General features: G+C 48.1%; 1 protein-coding gene across 2 annotated transcripts in view; it reads left to right on the top strand.

The window, feature by feature from the left end:
- Positions 1 to 15596, top strand: part of VPS13A (vacuolar protein sorting 13 homolog A) — a 2196319-nt gene that overhangs the window by 1658514 nt on the left and 522209 nt on the right. For both annotated transcript variants that reach the window (XM_078675860.1, XM_078675861.1), the window contains exon 60: positions 12663 to 12776. In XM_078675860.1, coding sequence (XP_078531986.1) covers positions 12663 to 12776 — 114 coding nt within the window. The remainder of the gene's footprint in view (positions 1 to 12662; positions 12777 to 15596) is intronic.

Genomic DNA, 15596 nt, shown 5'->3' with positions numbered 1-15596 from the left:
TCTGGGACGGTGCTGGCACCGCCCCTGGCAGGAAACCCTTTGTCCTTATCTCCTGCTCTGGGAGGACTCCCAGCAGCAGGAGGGCAGACTTGTGTCTCGGTGGCAGCATCCATTTTGTGGAGCTGAGGCTCTGTTTGACTTTAACCGGGGTTAGGGGTTACATACATGTCGTGTCCCTCTAGAAGGGTGGAATGCTAACCCCGTCGCCAGAATTGGCGAGGGGTTAGTATTCCAATTCGTATGACACCTTACTCGACATGTTTTGATAAAGCGATACCAGAGTTGGCATATAACCGCGAGGATTATAATGCACTTAAGAGTATATGGTATGCGATATCATGGAAACGGCTAAGGGATGGATCCCGAAAGCCGCAGACAGGCTCAGCTCATGCCAGAGCACCATCTCACACGATTCCAAGCACTCTGCCTTCAGGATTGTTAAGGCCTGCCATAGGAGTGACTGATAGGAGATCTGTGTGTCCATTTTAGGGTTAGTTATAGGTATACTATATCTAAAGCAAAGGGTGAGTACACCACCTTGCCCCAGCTGTCGTGCAGCCAGTTGTGTCAGTTTTGGATGGCCAGCCAGGGGTGGCATAATACATGCTGCAGCCCCTGGTAGGCCCTGGGTACACCTATGCCCTGGGTACCTAAGGTACACTGTACAGGGACTGATAAGGTGACTCAGTATCCAATTTAGATATGTACCTAAGGTACATGGAATCCATTTTACAGAGAGAGCAGTAGGCCTGGGGCCCTGAATAGCAGGGTCCCAGGTCAACTAAGTCAGAAAACCAGCAAAACACCAGGCAAAAAGTTGGGGGCAACCATAGTCAGGGATCTACCTTCCTACAGTCATCACCTTTTAGGGCCCTAGTTTTATGCACCAATGGTCAGTATCTTGCATGGCTCTGCGTTCCTGGCGTGGAAAGTCATGTACAGAACTGACGTTAGCGCGCATGGGTGGCACCTAAGTACTCTCCGTGACGTCATCTCGGTGCTGACGACGCCAGTGGCGGACACAGAGCCGCAGGACGTCACCTTCTGACACGCAGGGGTACTGCTAAGCAAAACTTTCTGGATCCAGTCTGACGCCTGGGTATATTCTAAGGTTAGGAATCTATCACTAACTAATGTCTCTTACAGATATATCGTTACACAAGTAGTAACTTGTGCATCTATACCTCCACATGGCAGGATCACCTGATCTTCCTTGGCAAGGTTTTGCAGGCCCTGCAGACGGCAGGCCTCACTAGCAAGGCATTCAAGTGCCAGATAGGGGAGTGCACAGTTTAATACTTGGGACAATTTTTAGGTGGAGGCCAAGTTGAACCCTTACAACCCAAATTCCAGACCATTCAGGATTGGGAAGTTCCAACCACTCAGACAAGTCAGGGCATTCCTTGGCTTGACTGGGTATTACAAGAGGTCCGTAAGAGGGTATGGCAGCATTGTGGCACCCCTTTTATAAGCATGAGGTTACTCCCTACGGAACAGGTTGGAGTGCCATTGAGAGGGACGCCTTTGCTGTGGTTTGGTCCCTGAAGAAGCTGAGGCCATACCTTTTTGGCACTCACTTTCTTTTCCAAACCGACCACAGACCTCTCAGATGGCTTATGCAGATGAAGGGTGAAAATCCAAAACTTTTGAGGTGGTCCATCTCTCTACTGGGAATGGACTTTACATTGGAACACAGCCCTGGGACTGACCATGCCACTGCAGATTACTTTCCAGGTTCTTCCACTTAGACAATGAAGACTCTCTTGGGAAAGGTTAGTCTCATCCTCTTATCGTTTGGGGTCATGTAGGAAAGTGCCCCTTTGACATGGTTACCCCCTACTTTTTGACTGGTTTTTGGTGCTTCTGTGACTGAAAGTGTACTAGTTTCCTGCTAGCCATGTCCCCAGTACCAGTGTTCTTTCCCTAAACTGTACCATTGTTCCACAGTTGTCACCCCTTGAGAATCCCAGTAAGTCCCTAGTAAATATTACCTCTGGAACCTAGGGCCTTGGAACTAATGAGGGTCCCTAAGGGCTACAGCACTAATGTTACCACCCTAAGGGGCCTCTCGCGAAGCGCATGCAAGCTCCATTGCAGCCTGCATGTCTTGGTGCAGACAAAACTGAAGTCTATGTGGCACACACCCCTGTATGATACAAAAGGGGATGATGGACGGAGCGTTTGAGCAAATCAAACACTCACCCCCAGTCAACTGATCTGGGTTTAATCCATCACCATTCTTTAGCCCACTCAGCCACCCCATTTCAGACATGGCTATATGCAAATCAGTCTGACCCTGTGCCTCTTGGGAACAGTCCAGCCCGAACTGCCAAGCCATGTCTTCCATGGACCGGAAACGAGCATCCTGGGACCGGTTTCGGGTTCATAATCCTCATCAGCCAGGCTATCTTGAATCCAGTGGCCAAGTGAGCAAGGGACTCACGTCTGAGCATACCCTGCCACACTTAGGGCGAACAAAGCGATACAAAAGGGGATGATGAACGGCTGGAATGCCAGAAACCGGTCCTCGGAAGCTTGTTTCCGGTCCAGGGAAGACATGGCTTGGCAGTTCGGGCTGGACTGTTCCCATGAGGCACAGGGTCAGACTGATTTGCATATAGCCTTGTCTGAACTGGGGTGGCAGAGTGGGCTAAAGAACGGTGATGGATTAAACCCAGATCTTTTGACTGGGTTGTGAGTGTTTGATTGATTCAGATGCTCCGTCCATCACCACCCCCTTTTGTACCTCTTTTGGCCGCCATAAGTGTGGCAGGGTATGCTCAGACGTGAGTCCCTTGCTCACTTTGCCACTGGATTCAAGCAAGCCGGGCTGAAGACGGCTGGAATGCCAGAAACCGGTCCTCGGAAGCTTGTTTCCGGTCCAGGGAAGACATGGCTTGGCAGTTCGGGCTGGACTGTTCCCATGAGGCACAGGGTCAGACTGATTTGCATATAGCCTTGTCTGAACTGGGGTGGCAGAGTGGGCTAAAGAACGATGATGGATTAAACCCAGATCTTGTGACTGGGTGTGAGTGTTTGATTGATTCAGATGCTCCGTCCATCACCACCCCCTTTTACACACCCCTGTGTGCCATGTCTGCAAAGCACTGCATGTGATATAGGTAAGTCACCCCTACAGTAGGCCTTTCAGTCCTAAGGCATAGTACACTATACTCCATTTCAGGGCATATCTGCATGAGTGGATGTGTCCCTGTGATATCTAAGCAGAACCTTAGATATTGCAATTGCCCAGGGAAGCCATGATGAATACATGGGCTGGACACTCGTGAATAAGAGTTCCCCAGCTACATGATGGCTTCATTATACCACAAGGTGTTTGCTACCAAACATATTTTCTTGATAAACCCACACTGGTGCCAGTGGTGGATTGATTATTCAGTGCACCCAGGGGGCACCTTAGACATGCTCCCCGAAAACCTACTGACTACAAGTGCTTTGACTGACTAGTCTCAACCAGCCAGCCACAATAATCTGTTTTTTGACCTTCTGAGGTGAAAGCCTTAGTTCTCGGAGGCCAGGAACAAATCCTGCTCTGGGTAGCGGTGTTCATATCACCTCTACACAGGATGTGTATTCCAGGGCGAGAAGCTTCAAAGGCCCTGCCACCTTTGTTATGTGACCCCGTCCTCTCCAGATAGTGAAGATGCCTAACCCCCTATCCTGCTCCAACTTTTGTCAGCAAGACAGGTGGGAAAATTAGTAAGATTAGGAGGTGTGCCCACATTCGGCCAGCGCCCACCCCTAGAGCAGACTAGCTGATGTGAACCCCACTTTTCAGATTCCTCCATCTTGTTTTGGGTGGAATTTCACATTCTAGTGTCAGCGCTATGCCCACTTCCCACAGAAAGTGTTTCTATAGAGGGTGTCGACACCCTAAAGGTAGGTAGTCCATTTGCTGCTACCTGTCCTACCTAATTTCAGATCAAGAGAAAGAAGATGAAGAAGAATCACTGCCTGGCGAGAACTACAGCAGAACAGTGGACCTTTGGGGCAAACACCTGCCCTTCCTCAGCCCTGTCTTGATAGTCCTAATAGAGTGACTCGTCCAGCAAGTTGGAGAACTATCAAAGCCTTGGTTAGCCTGCTGGCACTGCCAAAATAATCTAAGGTCTACCTTGGAGCAGAGGAGCTACTCGTCTTCAGGCTCCGACAAGCATAGTCCGGTCCACTGCCTTGCAGCTCCCCGGCCCAAACGACGCCGCAGACGACCAGGAGAAGGTACTCATCCTCTGGAAGGTCAGGTCTGTCTCCCTACCGCGTCTGAAGACACCAGGACCAACCGGAGCACTGCAGCACTGACCCCCAAAGTGCTGGACGCCCTGCACCAAACACCAACAGTGAGAGTCCAGTCCAGATTCCCACTGCACCAGATCAAGCAGCCATCGAGGGATGTCAGCATCATGGAGACCCACTTCTTGGGTGACCAAGCTGCCTTGATTTTGCCCCTGCCAGCTGTTTGTCTCAGACTGCAAGGAGCATCTTTGCGCACCCAGCCTAGCCGACCTATCTACTCTGCACCCAATGAGCCAGCTAGTGCCCTTGGTCCAAAATGCCTTGCGACCCAAGCCCCTGTTCTGATGGATACATCTGCCTGTGGGATCCTCACCTTATGAATATTCCCTGCACCAGCATTCTGTGGAAATATTTTGTAGCTCTCCGCGCCGACTAGGTCGTCATAGCATCATGGCTCCACACGTGGCTCCGCATGACGTCACCCGAGCCATAAGAAGACCACGTCGACGTGATGACGTCAGTTCCACCCATTTTTTCCATGCCACCCAAGCAAAACGGGGGGACCGACCATATAGACAATGTATACATAGTACACAGTATTCACACAAATACACCCAGTGTATATTGCAATAAGAAAACTTACATTTCAAATAAGCCAACAATATACAAATAGCGGTAATAAAGTCTTGAGTACACAAAAACATCAAATAACCAATACCTTATTTTTTAAGGTATAAAAGGGTGGACAACAGGGAGGCGGGTGGGTCAGTGAGGAATCTACAGGCAGATACTGTATCCACCAGAAAAAGTGTTACCGAAGGTAAGTAACTTGTTCTTCTGATGGATACATCTGCCTTCGGAATCCTCACCTTATGAATAGAATCCCACAGCAGTCCCTTTCCCTGAGGAGGGTGTCCACCCTTCTATACCAAAAGGTCTTGTAAAACTGAGCGTGCAAAATGGTCATCCCTCCTCACCTCGGAATCTAAGCAGTAATGCTTCACGAAAGTGTGGTGGGAGGCCCAAGTTGCGGCTTTACAGAAGTCCAACACAGGAACACCCCTGGACAAAGTGGAAGTAGACGATTTAACCCTGGTGGAATTAGCTCTAATGCGTACAGGAGGCTCCTTACCAGCCAGGGCGTAGCAAATCTTGATGCACAAGATGGTCCATCTGGAAAAGTGTGCTTGTGCACCGCCTTGCCCTTCACACAACCAGCATATCCAACAAAGACCTGATCATCATGACGGAAGTCCTTCGTCCTATCCAAATAGAAGCTAATCGCCCTCTTTGGATCCAAACAATGAAGTCTCTCCTCCTCTTTGCAAGGGTGAGGGGGAGGATGGAAAGCAGCCCTGGTCCTGAGTACCATCCTTTCAGCATGTATGGTCAGAAAAGGAGGCTATGAACTCAAAACCTGAATCTCACTCACCCTCCTACCCGAGATGATAGCCACAAGGAAGGCCGTTTTGAACGTAGGTAGTCTCAAAGGACAACTATGCATAGGTTCAAACATAGAACCCATTAAAAAAGTTTACACTAGATTTAAATCCCACTGGGGCATAATAAAAGGAGTGGGCGGAAACATGTTAGTAAGCCCCCTTAATGAACCTTAAGACTATTGGAGACTTAAAAAGAGAAGGCTACTCGGGCAAACAAAGAAATGCCGACAAAGCCGACAAATACCCTTTAACAGTGGCCACAGCACAACCCTGCTGAGCCAAATGAAGTGAAAAACAAAGAACATCATAAATACGCGCTTTCAGAGGATCAATAGATTTCTTTCCACACCACCTAACAAATTTCGACCACCGGTATGAGTAGATAGACTTGGTGGAGTGTCGCCTGGCCGATAAAATAACATCCACCACGTCAGGCGGAAGTGAAAAAGAATTCCGGTTGCCCCTTTCAATCTCCAGGCATGATGGAGCAGGCTCTGGAGGTGGGGTGTAGAACATGCCCCTCCATCTGAGAGAGGAGGTCTGCCCTGAGAGGGAGACGGAGCGGAGGGGGCAATGAGAGGCGAAGTAGGTCCGTGTACCTCACCCTTCTTGGCCAATCCGGGGCGATCAATATAACTTGGGCCTGGTCTTGTCGAATCTTCCTCAGAACCTGAGGAATGAAGGGTATGGGAGGAAACTCGTAAAGTAGTTGTGAGCTCCAACTCAATTGAAACGCGTCCCCCCAACGCTCCCTGCCTCGGACACTGGAATGACTGGCAGTGCGCATTCTCGAGAGTGGGAAACAGGTCCACCCAAGGAGTTCCCCACGTCTGGAAGATGTGTCGAACTACCTCCGGATGAAGCCTCCACACGTGGTCGGCGGGGACTGCCGACTGAGACTGTCCGCACGTACGTTCAGCACCCCGGCAAATTACTTGCTATCAAGCAAATCCTCTGGTCCCGAGCCCAGGACCAGAGCCGCAACGCCTCTCTGCAGAGACGGTACGACCCTAGTCTTCCCTGTTTGTTGACATACCACATCGCAGTAGTGTTGTCCGTCAGGACTTGAACCCACTGACCACGAAGGGAAGGGAGAAAGGCCTTGAGCGCTAAACGTATCGCCCGCAATTCCAGAAGGTTGATGTGAAGCAACCTGCCCTCTGGAGACCAAAGACCCTTGATCTCCAGATCCTCCAGATGTGCTCCTCACCCTAGGGTAGAGGCATCCGTTATCACTGTGGCCACCATTGGTGGAAGATGAAAGGGCTTCCCTTGATACAGATTGCCCTCCACACTCCACCAGGACAGATCCGCTGCAGCTTCTTTGGAGATACTGACTGTCTCCCTGAGATCTCCATTGTGTTGATACCACTGCCTGCGGAGACACCACTGGAGCGCCCTTATGTGCCAGCGTGCATGGTTGACCAGCGTGCATGGTGGATGCAGGAAGCGAACATATCGAGCAAGCGTAGGACCTTCAGAACTGGAACAACCTCTCCATTGTAAAACAGAGGAATCATTTCCTGAATGTCGAGAATCTTTTGTGGAGGCAGGAAAGCTCGACACACAGTGGTATCCAGTACCGCCCCTATGGACAGGTTGCGCTGTGAGGGCACCAGGTGAGACTTGGGTACATTTATCGGAAAAACCCAATTTGTACAACAGCTGGGTTGTAACCTGTAGATGATGACTCACCATCTCTGGAGACTCTGCCTTCAGCAGCCAGTTGTCCAGGTAGGGGAAAACTGGAATCCCGGACCTCCTGAGATGGGAAGCCACCACTGCCATCACCTTGGTGAAGACTCGAGGTGCGGTAGTAAGACCAAATGGAAGGACCGCAAACTGGTAGTGTTGCGACCCAACCGTAAACCAGAGATACTTCCTGTGCGACTTCAGGATTGGAATATGAAAATATGCATCCTGCAAGTCGATGAACACCATCCAGTCCTCTTGCTGCAGCGCCTGAAGAACCTGAGCTAGGGTGAGCATCTTGAACCTCTCCTGCTTGAGAAACAGATTCAAGATTCTGAGGTCCAAGATAGGACGTAACCTGCCATCCTTCTTGGGAATCAGGAAATATCGGGAGTAGCATCCCTGACCCCTTTCCTGCTCCGGAACCACCTCTATCGTACCTTTCTGTAACAGGGTAAGAACCTCCCTCTGAAGGAGGGTAAGGAGAAGGGAATTCCCCGAAGGGAAGGTTGTACCCATTCTCTACAAGATCTAAAACCCAAAGGTCTGAAGTGATTAACCTCCAATCTTGTAGAAAATGGGTAAGCTGGCCTCCCACGGGACCTACATGATCCAAGATAGCGGATCTAGGGCTGCTTTCCTGCATTACCAGGAGGGGTCGGGGAGGTAGAAGAGGAAGAAGAAGAGGGATGACGTCCGGCTCCACGAAGGCGACCGCTGCCTTTACCCCTGTAGCTCTTATAGAAGGGGGTTTGCTGCTGTTGCTGAGGCTGTCTGGACCCACGAAAGGAAGACTTCCCAAAGCCACAATATATTTTATATCCATAGCCTCTTGATTATGACTGCAGACCCAAAGACCTTGCTGTTGCCTTACTGTCTATACATTTCTGCAGGGCAGAGTCCGCCTTTTCACTAAAAAGCTTGGAACCATCAAATGACCAATCAATAAGAGCAGCCTGTACATCAGGAGAGAACCCCGAAGACTTAAACCATGCATTCCTCCTTGTAGCAACAGATGAACCCATGACTCTGGCCACAGAATCTGCTGTATCCAGACCAGACTGGATAACTTGGTGAGCAGCCACATGAGCATCCACCAATACTTCACTCAGATTCCCTTTGGTCCTCCTCAGATAACTTAGGGAGAAGCTGTTTCGCAGAGTTCATTAAAGCATGGATGTACCTGCCCAAGAGACAAGTGGCATTCGTAGACTTTTAACGCCATACTGGCCGAAGAAAAGACTTTTTTCTCAGACTGCTCCAACTTCTTAGAATCCCTGTCTGCCGGAGCCTGCAAAAACGCCCCTGATGACTGCTTCGAGCAAGAAGCCTGCACAACCAGACTTTAAGGAGACGGGTGAGAGGAAAGGAAAACCGGATCTCCAGGAGCAGGTCTATACCGTCTCGAGACTGACCTCGAAACTGCAGTAGCCAAAAGAGGATTGCGCCACAAATCAAGAATTGGCTCAGTGAGAGCATCATTAAATGGCAAAAGTGGCTCAACCACCGAAGAAGGAGAATGAAGCACTTCAGTAAGAATATTGGGCTTATACTCCGCCACAGGAAGCTGCAAGTCTAACAGTTCCGCAGCCTTCTTAATAACTGTATGATATGGCGCAACATCCTTAGAGGGAGAAGCCTTTTGAGAAACAAAGTCCTACTCTGGAGAAGTGTCAAACCCACTTGCTTCACACAAGTCTTCAAACACATCTTCTGTGTCATACACCTCTCCTTCCTCCCTCTCATCATCCTGGTGCTGCTCCTCTTCCAATAACCTCTGCGCCTCCCTCCATGAACGCATCTTCGATTGCGGCGTCGGCGGCGCCACATGCTCCTGGAAACGGCATCGAAGGTGGATCCATGACCGGCGCCGTTCGAATCCGAGAAGCTTCACGGGATGTAGCTGGAGACTGCCTATACGGCGTCGACATCCTCGGAGCCGGAAAAGACCAGGACAACGTCGCTGGCATGAATGGCATAAAAGGAGCCTGAGGACACTGGAGAGGCACACCCAAATTATAAGCCAATGGAACCATTGGACCCGGAGGTGCTCCAGAGGGGTACGAGGCCCTGGTGAAAACACCATACAAAAAATGCGAGGGATCAGAACCCGGCATCGGAAACTGAGGGTAAGAAGCCGGTTCCAGATCCGATCGAGGTACCTCTGGAGTCAGAGCCACTGGAGCCACAGTTGGAACAGCTGGAGCTGAAGGAACCTCATCATTATCATCAGCCGGATTCGACGGAAAAAATCTCGGCGTCGATGCCTGCTCTGGCGTCCCCTTATAGGAAGGAGAATGAGCCAGAGTCACCTGAGGAGATACTGAAGGCGAAGGTGAAACAAAGTTCTTTTCTCGATGTCGAGGAGCAGGAGAAGGCGACCTCGACACCACAGACTTCGAAGACCAGCGTCGAGAAGCATGTCTCCTCTTCTTCTTATGCTTCTTCTTGGATTCGTGCGACGTCGAAGAATCAGACTTGGACCTTTTTCAACTCTTTTTTTCTTTTCTTGCTTTAACCATGTAAAGCTGTGCTTTTCGCTCCTTTATCGCCTTTGGATTCCTGCAGGAAGAGCATTCCTCGACGTCATGATCCGAAGATAAACACCAAAGGCAATCTTCATGCGGGTCAGTAATTGACATATGTTTTCCGCATTCTCTGTAAGTTTAAGCCCTGACTTTCTCAGAGCAGGCATGACAAAGAAAGGAAGAGATACAATCAAAAATACAACGTATCCAAACGAAGTATGGAGAGTCCCTGAAAAAACCGTTCGCAACAACAGCGCGGAAAAAAGGGAACTGACGTCATCACGCCGACGTGGTCTTCTTATGGCTCCCGTGACGTCATGTGGAGCTGTGTGCGGAGCCATAATGCTATGACGACCTAGTCAGCGCGGAGAGCTACGAAAAATTTCAGCAGAATGCTGGCGCAGGGGATGTTTTTGGTTGGCCCTCTTCAGTAGCGCACCAGCTACCAACTTCACCAGCACTCTTCTCTCGGTAGAACCTGGGCAGTTCCCAAAGAACTGCTGGTAATACTTTCGACCTTGGTTCAATAGAACTCCGATCCCTGAAGGTGAACCTTCGAAACCGACTGTACCTACCTTTATGCATCTCTGACTTTTCCTTCCATAGGATTCCATTGTGCGTAAAGGCGCACAACTTTAAAAGCTTTACTTAACGTGTACTCATTGCTACTGAAAACAGTACTTACCTTTGAAGGAAGTTCTTGGTTTTGAAACATGTATAAAAAGAAGTGTTATTGTTCTAATGTGTCTCAGATTTATTCTTTGAGTGTGTCTCTGTTTTATCGCCTCTGCGAGAACAACACATGCTTAACACTACCCTCTGATAAGCTCAACTGTTCGCCCACACTACCACAAAAGAGTGTTAGTATTATCTACTTTAGCCTCTGTAATCCAATTGGGGGGACCCACGGGACTCTGCACAGTGTACTTCTTTTTAGTATACTATGTAGAGAGCCAGCTTCCTACAGTACTGCACCTTAGCCTGCACAATTTGCATCTCCATGCTTGTAGATTGAGTGAGGGCAGTTGACTTACATTGAACTTCCGCCTGATGTTGTGGTGCCATCTTGGGGTGAGGGGTCTTGCTACAAAATGTATGTATGCTGGTTGTAAGGACAAGTTTGTGGCTTGATGCAGCACCTGTAAATTGACCCGCTACATGCCAAGTTGTCTGATGTTTTGTTGTTTTGTTCCTAGTCCAGCAAGAACTTACTTTGAGCACAGTTATGGGCTAGTTCTGGTCTCTTTCAGCTTTTTGTGGTTGCCAGATCAGACTTATTTATTTAAATCACCTGTTTTGATGAGGTTTTTAAAAGTTTGCAATGTTGATTTACACTGAAAACATTTGTAATACTACAGTGGGATGTGAACTTAGCTCTCACTTTGTTGATGTGAGCTCCTTTTGAGCCAATGCACAGTTGCCCCTTAAGACTTCTGATGGTGTTGCTGCTCACCATAACATAGGTTAGGCATGGGAACGAGCTGAGGCTCTTTTTGTCAACCGATCTTATACAACATTCTTTCCATAGATGTTGGTATTGAGGACCCGAGCTTTCTTTCTACCGAAAGTAGTCACTCCATTTCATGTCGGGGAGGCTACCACCCATCTAGCATTCAGTGCCCCACCTCATTTTTCTAAGGACGAAGAGAGGCTTCATCGTTTACACCTTAAGGAGGCACTGGCCTTTCATATCGATTGCAGTAAAGAGTACAGTGTGGATGATTTGTGCTTTATTCGGTTCTCGGGGCCAAGAAAGACAAGACAGTACAAAAATGTAGGGATCTGCACACTGATTATGCCAATCTGCCAATAGGCTCTGTGTTGCTGGGCGTGGATAGCCTAAGAAAGTAACTGACATCAGCACATATAGTTGGCTCATATATGTGGCTCTGCCTGTCACTTGCTGAGCGGAGCGATGCTGGTGTGGCGCCACACCAGTCTACCTACCGGCATGTAGGAGTATTGCTGTTAAGTTTCTGAATCCAGCCTGAGGAATATTTTAAAAGTGAGAAATTGGCTATCCACCAGAAAAAGTGTTACAGAAGGTAAGTAACTTGTTCTTTCCTTCTGGTGTTACACGACTTGCCAAATATGTGGAACTGTTTTCTCATTTTTTTAGTCTTGTGCCTTCTAAGGCCTGTAATTTGAAGAAGTGAAACAAACTGTTACTGGGCAAGCATGTGGTTCTTATGTGATTCTTTGGTATTGGACGTGGCTCCAAAGCAGATAGAGTGAGAGATTTTAGTGTTAGCTCTTCTGCCAATTTTGGTGCAATAAGCTCCAGCAGACAGTGATAGCTGTTTCTAGCCAGACTTAAAATAATTGCAATATCTTATGGCAGATGAGAGAGACACTATACAATGATCAGCGCAGTTAGTTTTGTTTACAATTGTGTGTGAAAACCAGTTGTTGTGGTGCAGAGTATCTGGAAGCAGTTTAAAGACAATTGCAGCAGCATTCAGTTTTCATCATATAGTAATTACACATGCACATGGAATTGGTTTAGAAGTGGGTCTTAAGGTTAAATCAGTGAGTTATTGCTGATGTTGGAAATCTGCCATCAGAATGACAGCTCTACTTTTGAGCATGGTGGCTATAATTCCTCCTGTGGTAACTCCACAGTTGACTAAGTTACTGCTTTAACTGAGAATAAGTGGATTTAACATCACAATGAATTGTGAAATCAAGCCCTTGGAGTATATGTCAAGGTTTAATTTGTTCACTTAATTTCTTTATTCCATATCAGATTGAACTGTTTAAAAAGGATGTAGAGTCGCTCCAAGCTGAGTTGAGCACAGTATCATCAACTGACACGTCCCAAGTCAGCCTTTACGAATATTTTCATATTTCTCCTATCAAGGTAAGTGAACTTCAACCAGTTATGTAGAAGAAAGCTATTATGGGCAGAGATTTAAATAACATTGTCATTTTGTAACCTGACACATGATATGTGATTTAAACATCATTCTAAAAACTACAAGTGTATGGCGATGCCATAGTGTAGGGAGACACCTGCAACAGATGTAGGAATACAAAGTGAAGTGCACAAGATGCCTGGAGCAAATAGTGAGCTAGCATTGGGCACAGCCCATTGAAATATTTTATATTTGTACAAAAAATTAATATAAAAATGTGAGATTTCCAGAGTGGTTAACTGTTACTTAATAGCTTATTAGCAAAACTAGCCATCATCCCCTTTGATTTTGCTAAGTTCATTCCTAAGTGTGCAGGGTATGCCCAGACGTGGGTCCCTTGCTCACTTTGCTACTGGATTCAAGATAACCTGGCTGATGAGGGTTATGAACCTGAAACCAGTCCCAGGATGCTTGTTTCCGGTCCAGGGAAAATATGGCTTGGCAGTTCGGGCTGGGCTGTTCCCGTGAGGCACAGGGTCAGACTGATTTGCATATGGCCATATCTGAACTGGGGTGGCTGAGTGAGCTAAAGAATGATGATGGATTAAACCCAGATCAGTTGACTGGGGGTGAGTGCTTGCAGTTCAACACTCCGTCCATCATCCCCTTTGGTTTTACTTAATAGCTTATACAATTTATTAACCAACCATTCAGATAATATCAACATTGCCTCAAAGTACCCGTGCACCAAAAGCTGAACCTCTGTTTGCTACTTAAGATCAGAGGGACATTTTAACAGTTCAAAACCATGCAGAACGTGTTCAGCTATGTAGAGTAATCTTTCTAATCATGAAATAAACTGACATGTCAGATGCTGAAAATACTTTTTGAGTTTATTCAGAAGTGACAAACCTGCATAATGTAGAGCTCTGGATAACCAATTCCTTTGTAGAAGCTTCCTATGGAGCTTCAGTATGCTATTATTTTGCAAATGGTGTTTTGGTTAGATTTAACGAGATGTATAATGGAACTACGCATACCATTACCATGCATGCCTGTACAATATGTCCATTACAAAGCATTAGCCTTTACCATGCAAAATGTTACCACACGTAAGTCTTTACAGACACATGCCTTTACATCTGAATGAGACAATCTGAAAGAGACAACGTTAGTGTTAGATTCCTTACCTTAGAATATCCCCAGGCATCAGACTGGATCTGGAACGTTTTGCTCAGCAGTACCCCTGCGCGCCAATAGGTAGCGTCCTGATGCTCCGCGTCCGTCACTGGCGTCGTATGCGCCGAGATGACATCACAGAGACTACTTAGGCACCATCCATGCACGCTGACGTCAGTTCTTTTTCCGCGCTAGCAAGCGCAGAGCCGGATAGAGCACGTACCTTAGTAATTTTTAGGTCTCGTGGCGTTTACAGCGCGAAGCGCTGTCTCGCCAGAGACCTATTGTCAGCGGCTCAGCTTTCCAGGAGACAAGAGCTGGCCACGCGCATCCTGAAGAATCGGATCGGAGCGGGTCACGCGCACGTGAACGCGCGCTCCATTGAACAGGCCACAATTCCCTTCCAATGCGCGCTTACACAGACCGTGAACTTTGAACTTTACTTTTTCATTTTCAGCTTTCAGTTTCCTTAGGTTTCAGTTTTGTTCTTACAAGCTTTCCCACCGACTGTTGAAACGCTCTACCGTCACAAAAAACAAAGTGCAACTTATTAGATGAGCAAGTGGCATTCCCCTCACAACAATCGCGCGTCAAAGAAGGGGAAAGCAGCAAGTTTTGCAAAATTCTGGAGGTCAATTAAGCTTCCCGTTTCGTAGGGAAACTCTCTTCGCCCGCCCCCCTCGATCCTATTAATTTCATCCAGGACTGAGACAACAGAAGTCTACAGTGATTTGTCGTGCGGGCAGCATTGGGCTGCCCCCTGCTCGCCAGACTCCCCGCCCCCTCCTTGCATGCTCTGATCACAGCACAGCCACGACTCTCACTTCGCACATGCCACCCTGTGTGTGTTTGCTGGAGGCTATGGTCGCGCGCATGCTGTCCAGAGAAATCGCGACTGTTGGCACCAGGGTGAGGAGGGGGCAGGCGTAACCCACAGTTCTCACTTGTACTTGGAGACCCCACGCAGCCTAAAAGCAAACAGGAGGGCTTGGTGCATGGGTTCCTTGTGCCCGAAGACACATAACAAGACAGGATGGATCAAAAATGACTCATCGGCATCTGGAGTGGCACCAAGGTACACAAGCAGTATCCTAAAACTAGCACTACGCGCCTACCGACCATTACCATCGCCACCAGGCCAACAAAGAATCCGACAAACCTCTCCGTCAACCACTCCACAAAGTTATGTCACAGCACAGTACCTGCTCCCACAGCACTTACCACTACCCTGTCAACTCCTGGCGCTGAACACATAGTATTCATCCTAACTATATCGTCACACCACCTCTGACACCAATCATAACCCCAGAAGCACACCTGATCCCCTCCATACTGACTCTCAACAAACTGTCCACGAACCACCTACCCAACCTCAATGTCATAGTGTTAGACCTGTCTGCTTCTGGGAAGACTCTAACCATCGTGATTTATTTTTGTCCCCCTTAGCCTCCCAGAGTTTCTATTTTTATTTTTACATATGTCCATCAGGAATTTTTTAATGCTGTCAGGGGGCTAGGTGTTCCTTGGCGATGACGCCATTTTTCCCTCATAACCTGTGAGGCCTAGTCAGCCCCCTTGAAAATCTAGGGATCTCCAGAAACCTAAGATGGTGTCCACCAACTGCCATAACGGACACTACTGGAGGA

This window comes from Lissotriton helveticus, chromosome 2_1 (assembly GCF_964261635.1).
Source record: "Lissotriton helveticus chromosome 2_1, aLisHel1.1, whole genome shotgun sequence".
NCBI classification, from domain to species: Eukaryota; Metazoa; Chordata; class Amphibia; order Caudata; family Salamandridae; genus Lissotriton; species Lissotriton helveticus.
This window is presented reverse-complemented; position numbering and strand designations above follow the sequence as displayed.